Source organism: Pseudorasbora parva, chromosome 15, assembly GCF_024679245.1.
Source record: "Pseudorasbora parva isolate DD20220531a chromosome 15, ASM2467924v1, whole genome shotgun sequence".
Taxonomy (NCBI): Eukaryota; Metazoa; Chordata; class Actinopteri; order Cypriniformes; family Gobionidae; genus Pseudorasbora; species Pseudorasbora parva.
This window is the reverse complement of record NC_090186.1, coordinates 44,447,588-44,465,067: the sequence shown is the minus strand read 5'-3', so window position 1 is coordinate 44,465,067 and position 17,480 is coordinate 44,447,588. Positions and strand designations below refer to the sequence as shown.

General features: G+C 37.4%; 2 protein-coding genes across 2 annotated transcripts in view; one reads left to right on the top strand and one right to left on the bottom strand.

The window, feature by feature from the left end:
* wasf1 (WASP family member 1) overlaps positions 1-2,069 on the bottom strand; it is a 56,992-nt gene extending 54,923 nt beyond the window's left edge. The window contains exon 1 of the mRNA XM_067418341.1: positions 1,752-2,069. The gene's annotated coding sequence lies outside the window, so the exon portion shown is untranslated. The remainder of the gene's footprint in view (positions 1-1,751) is intronic.
* Positions 2,070-5,086: 3,017 nt separating this feature from the next.
* The window catches only part of cdc40 (cell division cycle 40 homolog (S. cerevisiae)), a 30,502-nt gene continuing 18,108 nt past the window's right edge, over positions 5,087-17,480 (top strand). Inside the window, exons 1-7 of the mRNA XM_067418321.1 lie at positions 5,087-5,284; positions 5,397-5,483; positions 6,562-6,691; positions 6,786-6,872; positions 10,538-10,677; positions 14,565-14,661; positions 15,958-16,097. Coding sequence (XP_067274422.1) covers positions 5,102-5,284; positions 5,397-5,483; positions 6,562-6,691; positions 6,786-6,872; positions 10,538-10,677; positions 14,565-14,661; positions 15,958-16,097 — 864 coding nt within the window. The 5' untranslated portion in view covers positions 5,087-5,101. The remainder of the gene's footprint in view (positions 5,285-5,396; positions 5,484-6,561; positions 6,692-6,785; positions 6,873-10,537; positions 10,678-14,564; positions 14,662-15,957; positions 16,098-17,480) is intronic.

The window sequence follows — 17,480 nt, the reverse complement described above, 5'->3', positions numbered from 1 at the left end:
GTGTGTGTGTGTGTGTGTTGGGTAGGTTTAGGGGCAGGGGCAGTGTAGGGAGATAGAAAATATGGTTTGTACAATATAAAAACCATTACGCCTGGAATGTCCCTACGTTTCACAAAAACAACGACTGACTGTCTGGTGTATAAGCGGAATAATTCACTCCAGGACATTGAATTATTAGAAAATAATGCCCACCTTCTCATCGCGGCCACATTACCACCTCAGGTGTGCTTTATTCTCTAATTATCCAAAGGCCCAGAGTCAATTATCCCCCATATATATCACCCAGGCCAGCTCTGTCACACATATTCTTCTTTTCTCGTCTCTCTGATCTACTTCTGGACGTGCGGTTTGTACGGTCCGCATTGGCATCAAATCAAACAGAAGCCGCATGAAAGCCAGAGGTTTTCTGGACTAAAAAATCCATCCAGACTAGAGGAAAAAAACTTTTCTGCATCGCCAAGACAAAGAACTGAAGTCAACAACAACATCACAATGACCCATTTAACATCTTCATCACTAATGCACACAAGTGACACTGCAATGTATGATGTTCAGCAAGTGAACCCTTTAAAGGAGTGGAAAACATGGGATGCACATGCACACTAAATATGTGAAAAGCAAAAAATATGTTTTTGGAATATATCTGGTCAACCAGCTTATGGAAACTAGATTTTTCCATGTTCCAAAACACATTTACCAGCTAAATCTGGGGTGTCCAAAAGATAAACACTGCATTAGAGCATTATATAAGGGTTATATTATAATACAAAAGCCAATAAAGCTTTGGAATCTTGAAGCGAGTCGAATCGTTCATTCGAATCGGTTCTTTTTAAATGTTTTTGAACCGTTGGTAAACCATCCAAGCAAAGGCGAGGAAATAACTTTATTTAGGAGGAAAACCTATGTAATTCATATTACGTAACAGATGCAGCGTCTAACCACGTTTTTAATTCTAAAACACGCTGTATGAATCGGTTCTTTAACCTAACCGATTCATTCAAACGAATCATTCCTCCTCAAATATCATATAGAGCCTCGGCAAAGAAAGCACGACAACCGTACAAGGTGTTCATACGTTAAAGGGCATAGGAAAAGGGGGGAAAAGTATGAAGTTAGTTTGAAAACACGTGCATGGACACTGAGCTGAGATGCTTTGTGCTTTCTGAAGTCTCGGGTTTCACAAAGCGAGTCTTCTAGCCCTTCCCCCTGCGTGCACAAAACTGCTCTCAAATGTACATTTAATTTGCATCATTACTGGATGCATTTACGTTATGCATTGTGCACGCACTATATTAAATTAGTGGAAAATATTTGGCATGCCATCCTAGCAATAACCCGGAGTGCACACTGTTTAGCAAGCATGCAAACTGCATTGCATTTTGGTGTGATAGTTTGCCTTGTGTTTGCCATACAGATGTGACTCCCCTTCCCCCTTGAATGCATCAATCTTGAAACCTCAGGGCACTGAGAAATAATTCATCTTCTTATGCATTTAATGCAAACAAACATGTTGCATGTAATATGCAATGCTCGTGCATTCGGGATGCTTTAGGCTGCATTATGCAAGTTATTTCACATGCATGCATAATTCAACCCACACCTGTCAAGCAGTCCTGAATGGGGCCAAGCTAAAGCAGTGTTGGTTTACACGGACAATGCATCAGCCAGAGAAGGGAAAAAATGCAAATGTGAACACTTTATTTGCATTATGCGTTTTTCTCATCTAAACAAGCATGCGTAACACTCCATACCTGATTAAATGTTCTTATTATTCCATGTTTTTCCCAGGAATGCGGGTTATTCCTTAAAATATTCCTCTGTGTTCAGTTCATTGCAGAAATACTGTACTGATATACAGCTGGTGTGGATCCCGTTAAAAAGACTGGAGCTCGGGACATAGAAATGGGATCCACAATGAACTTACAGGCGTGTGTTCGTCAACAACGATCGGCTTAATTTCCGTCACAGCATCCAATAATAGATATTAACGAGGGTTAAACCTTTCTGGATCAAGGTTGAGCTCCTTTTCTGAGGAGAAGCGATGTTCTGGATGTCAGTGTGTGTGTGACTCCACCCCTCCGGCTGCAGATGGTACGTCCCACTTTCTATTGTTGGACCGACTCGCTGCAACAAAACCGCGCCCCGCCCACAGCGGGATCCTTGCTCTGATTGGCCAACGCCGCACGCAGGCCACACCCATCAGTCCGAGCAGTAATTGTAAATACAAACAAATAGTTTAGCAGCCAAAACAACTTAAAGGAACTGAGTGTAGGAAATGTATTTCAATGAATCATAAAATGGCCCTGATATGTCACTAGACATTAATAAATCATGTTAATTTCAAATACTTATATTACTGAATACAGTAGTCCGGCCAGGATATTGTCATTATAGAGTTGTTGTTGCAGCCCTCAGCTGATGTTGATGATGTCATGTTGTGTTTTGGCCTGAAGCTCCGCCCTCCACCTATCGACCAATCAGGAAGTCAGCAGTGTTTCGGGTTGCCAGATCTGCTCTAGTTAGCACAGCTTCAGATCTACAAACGTTCTGCTGATCCTGCAGCCAATCTGGCAACCTCGAGTCAGGAGGAGGTGGAGGGGGAGACACCGCTCTACAGTCATTGGAAAGGGATTGCAGTACCAGTTTTGGCCACAATCTCTTTAAAGGTGTCGGATGTGATTTGCAATGTTTTGGGAAAATCACACCTACGTGTTACATGTTCCTACTAGCTGTGATATGAGAAACCTATGGAAACCACATAAATCATACATTTTTATAATAAAAAAATCAAGCAATAATTCTGAAATTGTGTAATAAATAGGACTTTGAATGTCATAATTATGACACACTTAGATGAAATTATAGTGAAAAGGTCAAAATTATGACATGCTAATTAATAATTATGACATAAAAGTCATAAAATTATGAAACGTAAAATTTTTTACAGAAATGAATAAAATTATGTTGAAATTCCGAAATTTTATAAAGTCGAAATTATGACATGCTTATTTATAATTATGCACTCTAAAAAATTCTGGGTAAAAAACAACCCAATGTTGGGTCAAATATGGACTAACCCAGCGATTGGGTTGTCTTAAGCAAATATTTAACCCAACCGCAGGATTAAAACAACCCAGTTGCTGGGTTAGTCCATATTTGACCCAACATTGGGTTAAAAGTGTGACAATAAAGTCTAAGATTCTCAAAATTATGACGTTTCGTCAGCATTTTGACTTTTATGCATTATTATGAATTATCATGTCATAATTTTTAATTGTACTTTTTAATAATAAAACCGTCATAATTATCAACATTAAAAAGTCTAAATAATTACATTCAAATTCATAATTATGATGTGCTTAGAAAAAATTCTAGTTGAAATTAAGACATGCTAATTCATAATTATGACATAAATGTCAAAATTATGGCATGAAGCATCAAAATTGCAACATAAAAAGGCATAATTTTCGAAATGATGTGGAAATTAAAAGTCGCAATTATGATATATTTCATAATTATGACAAAAGTCAAGATTATGATGAAACGTCATAATTGTGACATGCTTACATTAAATTATAATGAAAAAGTAAAAATTTAAATGTCAATTGTGACATAGAAAGGAATAATTTCGAAATTATGTTGAACTTAAAAGTCGCAATTATGACATGCATATTCATTATTATGACATAAAAGTCAGAATTATGAAGTATGAAGCATAATTTTGACTTTTTCGTTATAATTTGAATCTAAGCGTCTCACAATTATGACGTTTCATGTGATAGTTTTGACTTTTTTGTCTTAATTTTTTGTACATTTTCATTATAATTTGGTCTAATGTGTCATAACTATCACATAAACAGTCAAAATAATGACATTCAAATTCATAATTATGAAAGACAAATTTATAATGAAAAAGAGTAAATTATGACATACATGATAATACATAATTATGACATTAAAGTCAAAATCATGGCATGAAATGTCCCAATTGTGAGATAAAAGGCATTATTTCAAAATTATGTTGAAATTAAAAGTTGGAACTTACGTTAATAAGTCAATAAGTCATAGGCATTAGCATAAGCATAAGAATGTCATCATTTCGGCTTTTTCATTATAATTTTGTCTAAGCGTGTCATTATTATGACATAAAAGAAATAGTGACATTCATAATTATGACACTTCATATCATAATTTGGACTTTTTTCATTATAATTTTGTCTAAGTGTGTCATTATGATCACATAAACAGTCAAAATAATGATATTCAAAGTGATAATTATGTTACACGTAGACAAATTTATAATGACAAGGTCAGAATTATGACACGATAATTGATAATTATGACATAAAAGTCAAAATGATGACATGAAATATCATAATTGTGACATAAAAAGACATTTTCAGACAAAATTCACAATTTTGTTATTTTCAACTATTTTTGTCAATATCGACAATACTTGCACTTTCATTTTTATCTGTTTACATTTTATTTTAACGTGAAATATTGTGAAATATTTTAACATATTAATTGTATATTATGTATAAAATGTCTCTTTATAGTAAATATTATGAGTAGCAAAGATATCTAGACACTATTATATTTTTTATATTTTGAAATCGTTTTATTTAAACAAAAAAAAGTTGTAGTAATTTTTGTCTATAATTGTTTTTGATATACTTATTAATTCATATATATATATATATATATATATATATATATATATATATATATATAATTTTATATTTTAATATTATTATTGTATTATTATTGTATTTCAAGTAACAAAATTTTTATGGTTATAGTTTTAGTTAACAATAATAATAATAATAGTGATGATAAAGTAAAACATAAGCGCATTTCAGAATGCGTTTGTAAGCTGTTGTCCTGAAAGATACAACATCTACTTCACTACATTACTGCACAACTGCGTCCGCTTGACATTCCATTTCAGACATATAAAAGTAACGTGCTTAATATTTAACGCATAGACATATGTAGTAAGATTATTATTTTTAAATAAGATATTTTAATATTTTAAAGCTATTTAAAAAAAAATATTCATCTTTGAGGACCCGCTGACGGAAGACCAATAACACTCAAGATGGCGGCGGCGGTGGGTGCCCTCGTTTCGTACGGCAGCGACTCAGACTCGGAAAATGAGTCCGAATCCCGGACTAGTCCGCGGAATTTCGAACCGGACTCGGTCGCGCACCTTCAGCCGTTAAAATCCGACGGTATCATGACTTTAGCTGTTCTGAATTCAGCGCCCGAGGTCGCCGTGAAGGTAAACAAGAAACGCGCGGGTCTCAAACGGAGCCTCCGTGATGTTGAGGAAAACGCGCTTATTGTCGCTTAATAACAAATGAAACAATATTTTCTGTGTTTGTCTTTTTCAGGAAGATGTTGAGACCGGTGTGCATCTTGATCCAGCGCTCAAAGAAGTCTCTTACAACCCTACATATGAAACTATGTTTGCTCCAGAGGTGAATATATCTAATTGTCCAGAAGAATATTGTGTATTTCTAGTATTTTTTTAATATGTCAGGCGTTTTCAATGTCTTAAGATGCCACAAACCCCCAAATATGCTCATTCTTTTGTGTGAGAGTTCATGCTATCATTTAAAAGGCGGCTGCTTTTATAAACACCGTTTATTATACATCTCAAATTAGTTTATATTTAGTAACTTAGCATTGGTATACCTATATATTCTACTCACTATAGTAGTGTGTACTGTTTGCTTAACTTTAATGTATTTTCATCTAAATTTGTATTTATTTTAATCTAACCTAATTTGTTTAATAGATGAATAACTCACTTTATTTCAATCACATTTTTATCCATTTATTTGATTTAAATTAACTTTTTTTCTTTCTTTTTTTACAGTTTATCTCTAGAGTATATTATTATTATAAATCTAAAATTAATATCTATTAAGGTTCTTTATGTTGTTTTACTCATTGTAGTAATGAGATTATTTGAATCAAATAAATCTAATTCAAATCATTAAATAATTATTTTAATCTTATTTACTTATTTTAATTCTATTATTTATTTGTAACAGTTTTTCTCTAGACTTTTTACTGGATGTGTTTGAAAACAGTTGAAAACCTTGTAATATGTGATATGATCATCTCATGTATATTGATAAATACAATACAGTGTACATAGTGCTGCAACGACGCGTCGACGTCATCGATTACGTCGACTACAAAAATACGTCGACGTGCGTGAAATGCGTCAACGCGTCACACTGTTTGTTTACATCTCGCGTAATGGCATACAGGGAATGGAGAAACTTGCATTCTATCACAAAAACAGAGTCATAATTATGAATTAGCATGTCATAATTTTGACCTTTTCACTATAATTTCATCTAAGTGTGTCATAATTATGACGCAATTTCATAATTATTAATTTTATTTTATTATTATAAAAAATTATGCTTCCATAGGTTTTTTACAAAAACATGCATGACCATTTCAAAATTCTTTAAATATACAAATACCCCTTTAAAATGTGAAATGATCATCATGTATATTGATTGCCTGATCTGATTCCAGTTCGGCCCCATGAACCCGTTCAGATCGCAGCAAATGGCCGCTCCGAGAAACATGCTCTCCGGCTACGCTGAACCGGCTCATGTCAACGACTTCATGTTCGAGCAGCAGCGGAGGACCTTCTCCACATTCGGTGAGAGATCAATATACGTCGTTCTCACTCGTGTAGTTTCCGTATTGATGCATGGAGTAAACTCAGAGGTGTTTGTTTGCCGTCTGTGGGTCAGGTTACGCTCTGGACCCGTCGGTGGACACCAGCCAGGTCTCGTCCAGCAGCTACATTGGAGCCATAGAAGAAGCGGAGAAGAACAAAGGTTCGTTATCTGTGTTTTAATTAGGGCTGTGTGCAGGGTTTTTCCTACATCAAATTTTTTTTGTCCCGCCAAAGCCGTATTTGATGAGTTATTGTGATTTATAAATTGATGTAGATTACTAATGCACGTGACAGGGCGCACGTTAACAGTGTGATAGAGAGAGCAGAGAGCCGCACGCACGCACTCTCTGTCTTCAAAACGATCACCACCTGAGCTCTCACTCGCACATATCGATCAAAATCAACTGAACTGACACAATGGTAAAGGTCTGAAGTAGTGTTGTCACGATACCAAAATTATGACTTCGATACGATACCAGACTAAAATATCAATATATCGATACTAAATCGATACCACAGTAAAAAAAAAAAAAGATAAGATTAGATACGATGCTTAATATGACAACAGAACTTGTTATTATTCATGTTATTTTTTACTAAAAATTTATGTGGCCAGCATGTTCCTTAGGGTTGGGCATCATTTTGATTTGAACAATTATTGATCAATTGATCAATTACTATTAAAATTCTCACAAATTTTTGCAATCTCAATTTTTTTTTTACAATGGGGTAATATAATTGTGTTGCCATAGCTTACACACAGCACGAGAAAGCTTGATTTCGAATGGTGAATTGAATTTTAAAAGACGAGTATACAGTAATAAAATAAGAACCAATAAACAGATTACAAATAATAGCACAAATAAATTCAATAGAATAGAAGATACAAATTAAATAGACTGCTTTATTTTTTCAGGTAGGTCTAACATTCAGATAAGAAACTGAATAAAAAAATGCATAGTAATTACATTTAAAACAACATTGGATAATGTTTTTTGTAAAAAAAATAAATAGCGTACAGATGAAACTATTAAAGTTACACAAGTTGATCAGTCAAGAGCAGTTGATCGTTTGTCTTTTTGTAGTTTGAATAACAAATGACTGCGGTCCCTTTAAGACTAATGGACGCATGGATCCTAAACACTGTTCTTACTCGTTCTTCATTTCTTCCTGTTTGCGACTGTGTTCACGTTAATACTCTTCCAGATGTGCACTGATAATTCTTTGAGTGTATTTGACCAATAATAAGCTGGAAAAAGAAGCAAATGTTTGCACTTGTATCATGTCAGAGGCGGCTTTATTACGGTAGGCTATGTGCGTGTGCGCTTCAGATGTGGAGCACGAAATCTGCGGGGATAAGTAGAGTTAATTTATGTGCAATCCCGCACGAAATTCAGACCGATCACACACTAACACTAACACACTGTCATGAGGAAAAAGTCCAGCAGAACGCGCGTTCGCCGTGCTCAGAGGTTAACCGGGCTGAGTGAGAATATGCCGGTGTGTGTCAGCTCGCTTTCGGTCGGAGAGGAGAGCGCAGCTGGTATCGATACTGTAAAAACTGAGAATCGTATCGTTTCAGATATTCCAGTATCGATATATATCGAAATATCGATAATTTTGACAACACTAGTCTGAAGACTGAATCCATGCTCCACGGGCGCGTTCGCACAATATTTTCCCTGAATTACTGCTGGATGTGAATTGTGCTCAAAAAACGCACCTCTTCTGACAGAGGTTTTGCATACGCAGCTGACAAAAAAGCATACTTTCTAATAAACAGAAAATTTTTCTGTGTTGACAAATCTTTGCCGTTGTTTTAACGGTCACATATGTCCCTTTAAGACCTAATGCACGGATCCTATTGACACGCATTCAGCTTCTTTCCCCGTCTGATATCCTTCACCTTCACAGCATAACTGACTGTTGTTTAGGGGTGCAACGGATCACAGTTGATCCGTGATCCGAATGTATTACGATCCACGGTTCGGAACGCACGTGACCCGCGGATTTATTGCGTTTCTTGTTGTTGTTTTTTTTTGCGGATTCATCTTAATTGTTTAGCGATCGTAGAGTAAAAGACTGTTTCGTTTGCCGATATTGCTTTTTAAGTAATTTTGTTCCTTTAAACTCACCGAGTTTCAGTGAAACTAAACACAGCAGTCGTTCACGTGAATGCATATAATCAGTCAACAACAGGAGCAGAAGAACTTGAAAAGCCTCCCGCGTCATTCACATCGCATGTATGAGAGCATTTTGGCTTCCCCGTGAAATATAATGATGACAGAAGAAGGGCGGTGGACAAAACTGTAACAGTAAAACTGTGGCAGCATGAGAGCCGTATGAAAGTGGCATTACATCGAGCATGGTTATCTGAAGCAGCGACATGCTGATGCCCGTTTCACACACAGCGTAGTCTGTTTGCGGTGCGTATTTTTTCCGTACCATGTTAACAGATAACAGTTTTCACTCTGCACGGAGTTTCGGTCCGTCAGTGCGAAGTGTGGCGACGTTTCTGCACCGAGTCTGTTTTGCTGTGCTGAACGCGCTGAATTAAAGGCACAGCGCGCTGTCTGCATTAAAACAAACATGTATTGATGCGAAAATCTAGTAATTTCCCCACAAATGCATATAATGTAAAGTGTAGGCCAACTCTATTTCAAAGTCAACACATGGCTTTTTGCCTTGGGTAAAGCAAGAAACATGGCTTTTAGCATTAGGTAAACAATAAGTGAAATAATGGAGAGCACTCCTTTCTGGAGGTGGAAAAAAAGTTCTTTATGGATTTCTTTTAAAAAGATTTTATGAAAATGAACGAAAAAACAGATTTTGTCTATTGTAAGATCTAACTTAAAATGTTTGTTATTTTAACATAGTCTAGCTGGTTTCTAAGGTACTAAGCTATATAAATATAAAGTAATGCATTGAATAAAACATTGTTTAAAGGAAGTGTGTTTAAACATTATATCTATAAAAGAGTGTAGACCTACAAAAAGAATTGCAATGATGACAAGCCATGTTCAGTACCAACTTTTGGATTTTAAATAAAAATAATGACTGTGTGTTAAACAGGTGTGAGAGGTCTTTCTCTCTCCCCGGTGAATGCTGACATCCTAATCTTGTTTTTTGTTTTTTTCATTATGCTCAGGCCCATTTTTACATCACAGGTTCAACTGAGTAAAATGTGATTTATTCAGCTGGTTATTTATTTTAGCCTATATTTGTTAAAACCATAACCATATAGGTTATGCTAACACCAACATTTTTCATACAATAAATGGAAAGCAAATAAAAATATTTTTCTTTTTTTTCTGATCCGAAAAATGATCCGATCCGTGACTAGTGATCCGTGATGTGATCCGTTACACCACTACTGTTTTTACATTAATAGTGAATACTCATCAAGACAGCCGTTTTGACATAACTGTGTGTGTTGGCGGTTTTACTGTGTAACAACACCTTAAACAGAAGTGAAGGATCACACTCTTTCAGAGAGTTTTGATGTGTGTGTCATACGGCGCGAGAATACAAGGAGTTGTTTTTCACAAGTTTTTGCCGTCAAGCAAGCCATTTTTAACATCAAGCAAGTCACATCAGTAACAGTCGTGTGCCCAGTCTATTCTCTGCTATATGAGTCGACCTAAAACGTACACTTTTCACAATGTTGAAGTAGCCTATTAAAATCATTCAGATATTGCGTGCCGTTGTGATATGTACATTTGCGATATTTTTGATATATTGCACTGCCCTAGATTTAATTGGATCATGTTGTGTGTGTATCATCAGAGACCGTTATTAATGAACACTGTTGTTATCCTCCACTAGGGCTGACGGTGTTCGAAACGGGGCCGAAGAAATCTGAGAAGAGGAAGAAGGTGAAAGGAGGAGCTGCGGAAGATATCGAGAGCTTTCTCGGCCCTTGGGCCAAATATCAGGATGAGAAAGACGTGGCCAAACCCTCTGAGGTGAGACGGCGCTCAAAATGTTCAGTTTATAATGAGATGAATCCTAAACCAGGGTTAAAGTGCATTGTGACCAAGTTTAAACACAAACACTGCAACATTAATCATATTTTAATCAATATTTCTGGTTCTCTCGTTTGAGCTGCAACTTAATTTGCGGGCAAACCAGGGTTATTATCATGAATTTAAACTTAAAAACATTCCTTTAATTAAAATAAAGCTTAAATAAAATGTTTAAAAAAACGTAGAAATGTTGCTTTGGCAATACACTGTGAAATAAGTTGAAGTTGAAGTATTTAAATTGACTGGTAATAAATAAAAACTAAAACTAACTGAATTAAAAAATAAATGAAATCTAAATTGCAATATTAAAAAAATTATAAAATGACAAGTTAAAGGCACAATATGTAATGTTTCAGCATTAAAAATATAAAAAATCACTATATCTATGTTATATATTTTTTAAAGTTGTGTGTTTACATTATCCCGACAGTTCCAATTAACTTCTAAATCCAGAGAAATTAATATTTTAATTCGAAGACACGGACCGTGTCTTTATTTCCGTTATGTCGCCCGTCTTTCACGTCATATCCACGTTTGCGTCTTGCTTCCTGTGGAACTCGGCGGAGCCGCCAAACTCAAAGAGGAACACTGACAGTATAAGGGGAACACCCGTATAAAAAAGTCTGTATGATAATGGATCATGACTACTCTTTGCCTGTACGTTTTGCCAGCTCAACAAAGCGCAAACGGGCGGGTGAAAAAAATGACCCGAGAAGATTTTGGGACAGTAGAAGAAGCAAGAGACGTGTAAACCTTGGAGAAGCCTTTGAAAGATGGCGAAATCTTCGTGACAAGCTCGGACTGCAGAGAGATATGCTGATCTCGCTTTCGTTTTAATAAACAGGTCATTTAAGTAACCATTCAGCTAACATAATAATCATATAATCATAACATGCTGTATGTTTGCATATTGCATAGCGATCTTGACCACATTGAGACGCGTTTAGCTGAATACGTAATGTTATACATTTTGTATCGGCTTTTCAAACAGGCGGATTCTCTGTTTTTGGAGACTGAAAGAGCTATTTTTTTAAAAACTGATTCAAAAGTATATTTCTATCCGTATATTTGGTGACACGATGATGTCATGTGTAAAACGCAGATGGACTAGCTATTATTGGTTTTATATGTAGCTGGAGAAAGTAACGTTAGCTTCATAAGGTAATATGCCACTATCTTGGTCAATTAATATAAGGTGACCGTCACTTTTATCATATGTTAATACTAGCTACATATAATATTAATTTAATAATGATCTACTTATTCATATATCTCTGAGTTCCAAAATAAATGTTTATTAGAATGATTGATGAACGAGGGGAGCGACACAGCGCGTGTTCCAATGAACAACGTATTGCTGGTGCTGGTTCTCTCATTTACTATGTTTTATGTTGGTAATGATAAACTAAATTGAAATTTATTTCCTTATTGAAGAGTTGATATACAGAATGTTCGACAATCGCGGATGCCATGTCAATATATCTATAATTCGAGTAACTCAAATTATGATGCGCGGTTAATATGTCAACATAGCCTACCAACTTATAGGTGTGTTGGCATAGCGACCGCCCGCACAACATTCTGTCTCGCACTAGGCTTGGGCGGTATCCAAATTTTGATACCGTCAAACCTCCTCCCTATTTTACCTCGGTATACGGTATTACCGTGAATAATTAAAACATTATGATGTAAGGCTCAGACAGCGTCAACAAACTGTTGGCTTGGCTTATATATATATATATATATAGGCCTATATTTTTATTTTATTTTTTACATTTGAGCCCCTGAGAAACACGTTTTATGCTTACCGTTATGAGACAATTGTCAGACAATTGACTTTTTTTTTTTGTGAGTCCCATGTCCACTTGATTTTTGTGGAGTTCATGCTTATTGCTTACATTGCCAGCTGTGTGACAAAAGGCTTCGGCAATATTACAGCATAGTCCGAGGGTGCGCTCGGTTTTTCATCCACGCAGCAGTGAGTGGATGGTGGTTTCGGATATGCGCCCTTAGGTTCAAGGTATTTCCATCTCTCGCGGTCATCTTTTTGTTGCACAATTTGCAAATTGCCTCGTCTGTATTTACCGTCAAAACCCAAAATACTTCCAAACTGCAGAAGTTGTGTTCTTTTTCGAGACCGAATAACTCAGTGCCCGACTCGCCGTCTTTTCCCCTCTCTCTCTCTCTCTTTCTCATCCACGCTGTCACAACAACGCATACACATATTTAGGCATTTAATAAATAAATAGTATTTAATATGTAAATAGTTTAATTAGTTCAACTTATTAAATATTTAATAATTAATTGTTGATCAGCAATATGTAAGTTGATCTGTTTTTTGGTTTTTTTGACGGTTTGACGGTATTGAAACTGATACCGTTGCTATTTTTAGATCCCGCGGTATACCATTTTACCGTATTACCGCCCAAGCCTATCTCGCACATTAGCTAACGTTACTGATAAGTTTGTTAAGTAACGGTAGCTCGCTGCTATTTCATTAGATTGACATTACATAAAGTGAAAAGCCGTAACTAAACTTAACAATAATAGAGATGTAATATAACAATCAATTACCTTGTCAGTGAACATGTTTTCTGCTGGAGATGCCAGATTCGCTGGTTGACAGTGGCAATAATGACAACAACTCCCATGAGCCCACGCACTTTCCCGACGTCATCAAAGTACGTCAGTTGTTATTATTTTGAATGAGTGACCCCTAGTGGCCAAAAGTTGCATACTGCACGTTTAAAATAAAATATAATTGATTTAAAATATTAATAAAACTAAAATAAATAAGATCCTTGCCGTACAAATTTGTAGTGACACTATAATAAATCTAATATGTCTATTGTTACATTTATACACACACACACACACACACACACACACACACACATACATGCATACATACAGCTCTGGAAAAAATTAAGAGACCACTTAACGTTGAGAAATCAATGTTAAGTGGTCTCATATTTTTTTCCAGAGCTATATATATAACTCACTATAATATAACACTGTGAAATGACTAAAAATGTAACTAAAATTACATGAGAACCAAAAATATAATTAATTCAAAATATAAATAAAAACTAAAAGAACTGTAATAAATTTGATGGTTGATGAATAAATGCACTTATGAGACCTATTGAATAGGTGAAATTTAGTGGGCGGAAAACTTACATAGTGCACCTTTAATTGGAAAATGTGGAATTAATATTATCAATTTAACTGTTTTAGCTTTTAAAATATACTTTTGTAATGCTAAAATAATGTTTCATCAGTTAACATGAACTAATATTACTATAGTATTTATTAATATGTTGAATATAATAGTTTGGCCTCTGTTATTAATGATTAACCTCTAATATTATAACAGTGTACCAAATGTGAGGGTCCCTATGGAAGCCCGTTTCCGCCACTAAATAAAAATACAAAGAGATAATTGCGAATTTATCTCAGAATTCAGACTTTTTTCTCACAATTGTGTAATATAGTCACAATTCTAACATAATATAAACTATAAAATAAAATAAATAAAATTGTTGCGTGATATAAAGTCATAATTCTGACTTTATTTCTCTGTCGGAATTGTGACTTTAAGCAATTGTGACTTTATATCTCAGAATCCTGACTTTATAAAGTGACTTTCCACCTTGCAATTTGGAGAGGAAAAAGTCAGAATTCTGAGACAAAGTCGCTATTACTCTTTTTATTTTTTTATTTAGTGGTGGAAATGGGCTTCCATTGGGTCCCTGCATAGTTTACAGCATTGGAGGTTTTCTTTCTTTAATGGTCTAAACCTTTTACCTCATGTTTTAATGTGACAGGATGAGCAGAAAGAGCTGGACGAGATCACAGCCAAGAGACAGAAGAGAGGCAAGAATGAAGAAGAAGCTCCAGCAGAGGAGAAGACCATCCTTCACAGTACGCCACAGCCGCACACACTCAACCAAACCTGTTTGATCTGCTCTTTAAACCGCTGGTTCTGTGTTTTTTTTCTAGGCTTGGTTGTGTTTATGGGGCGCAGTATAACATGTCTTAATACCTTTTTTGTTTTAAACGCCGTTTTTTTCTTCTATCCTCCCTTTATTCCACACCGCTGTCTGTGATTTGAGCGGCTCGTTTGCTTCCTGCTTCTATGAAGCCCCTCCCTCTGAAAAACGCAATGGTCTTAGATTGGTCAGATGGCCAAATGTAGTTTCCTGTATTTTTATTGGCTGAAGCACAGGTTAAGGCCACGCCCCTTCCCATTACGAGCAGAAGTCACATCTGCGGAGACTAGCGAGGGTTTATGATGTCACCAACCCAGGAAGAAGCTCGTTGTAGTCCAAACCGGACAGTTTTGTAGGCACTAAACGGCCGTAACTTTTAGGCCCCATTTACACTGCATTGTTCAAGTGACCCAATTCAGATTTTTTTCCTCTCATGTGGCACAGATCGGATTTGACATGTGAACGTGTAAGCAGGAAAAAAACGCATGAGCTCCGATATCCTCAGATCGGATTCAGGCCTCACTCATATGTGGGAAAAAAATCAGATATGATTCGGAAACGTGCGTTTGCGTCTGCCATGTAAGCGGTCCAGTCGGATATCCCCCAGTAAATGCGAGTCGGACATCACTGAGAAAAGGACGGAGGCGAATGAGGACACGAACTGCGATCGACGGCCAGTGTTGCCAAGTCTGTGGTTTTCCTGCAGAATTGGGCTACTTTAGCACAGTTTGGAGTTGCAATTGGGCGGGTTGTGTTGTGAAAACCTGGCAACCCTGTCAAGGGCTCTGCTCTTTTTCTCCGCTTTACAAGAGAAATGTTTTCTGACCTTTAGAGATGTGTGGAAAAGTGCAGACAGCAAAACATTGATTAATCATTTTGTCTGCAATTATTGCATATCGTGCCATTTTACTTCCTTTTCCGGTTAAGAGCGTCTGGGGCCGTTTCGCCAGTGTATATGCAAATATCGCATACGGGTCGCTTTTAAAACACGATTTAAGCGGGTCGTCAAAAAAAATCGGATATAGTCACCAAATCTGAATTGTGCATCAAGACCTGCAGTGTAAATGCAGCCTAAGAGACAATATCTCCGTTTGCACTGAACTTTCAGCGCTGTAACTTTGCAGAGACTGTTTATGCTCAAGCAGCGACATTACACACTAACTAAAGTTAAACAAGTCAAATCGCATGCAAACACCCCTTTAAAACCTCTTTCTCTTCCTCTCTGCAGTTAAAGACGCGTATGATTACCAGGGCCGGTCATACCTGCACGTTCCTCAGGATGTCGGCATCAACCTGCGCTCGCCGGACATCCCGGACAAATGCTACCTGCCCAAAAAACAGCTGCATGTGTGGACCGGACACACTAAGGTGAGCCGACGGCGGGAACATCTCTGCCACCCGTCATCAGTGTGTGTAGACGAGGGCTGGGCATGAATCTCGCCATTAGATTTGACTCTCAAGCTTGCAATTCGATTCAAATCTGAACTTGATTCGAATCGATTCATTTGGATATACACCAATCAGCCATAACATTAGTGACAGGTGAATACCACTGATGATCTCTTCATCTCCTGTTAGTGGGTGGGATATATTAGGCAGCAAGTGAACATTTTGTCCTCAGAGTTGATGTGTGTGAAGCAGGAGAAATGGGCAAGCGTAAGGATTTGAGCGAGTTTGGCCAGATTGTGACGGCTAGACGACTGGGTCAGAGCATCTCCAAAACTGCAGCTCTTGTGGGCTGTTCCCGGTCTGCAGTGGTCAGTATCTATCAAAAGTGCTCCAAGGAAGGACCAGTGGAGAACCGGCCACAGGGTCATGGGCGGCCAAGGCTCATTGATGCACGTGGGGAGCGAAGGCTGGCCCGTGGGGTCCGATCAAACAGACGAGCTACTGGAGATCAAACTGCTCCAGAAGTTAATGCTGGTTCTGATAGAAAGCTGTCAGAATACACAGAGCAGCTCAGTTTGTTGTGTATGGACCAGTCATGGTGACCTCTGACCCCTGACCCCGCCGAAAGCACCAACAGTGGCACGTGAGCATCAGAACTGGACCACAGAGCAATGGAAGAAGGTGGCCTGGTCTGAGGAATCGTGTTCTTTTACATCACGTGGATGGCCGGTAGGGTTGGGAACCGAGAACCGGTTCTTATGCAGAACCGATACTGATTTTTGAAAAATACCGGAACCGCGCGAAATTCCTGAGTGTCGGTTCCGAAAACGGTTCTGGTGTAATGTGTGTGCGAAGCGCTGGGAGCATAGCCGCGAGCCGCACTCCCGCTCTCTCTCTCACACACACACACACACACACACACACACACACACACACACACACACACACACACACACACACACACACACACACACACTCACACTCACACTCACACTCACACACTGTCCTAGCGCTGCCGCCTCCTTTCCCCTCACGTCACTTTTTTAAAATCCCCCACATCGCGAGTCCCGCAAACGCGGCGCCGAGGAGCTTGTTTGTAATCCGAGGACAATGGCTCATTAGTTTCGAAATGGTTTGGGTACAAGGTGATCGCGTTGAAAATAAAGGCGTTTGTCTAGCGTTATGAGCTCATTTGAAACATTCCCGCGGCTCATTTAAGAAAATGACAGCTCTGAAGAGACGCCGCTTTAGTTCGAGGTAAGTTAGTGCTAACAATAATAAAGAAAGACGATCAACACCTTATGTGTTACCACTGAAATGTATATATATATATACTTACATCCAAATGTAAGCCCATCTTAT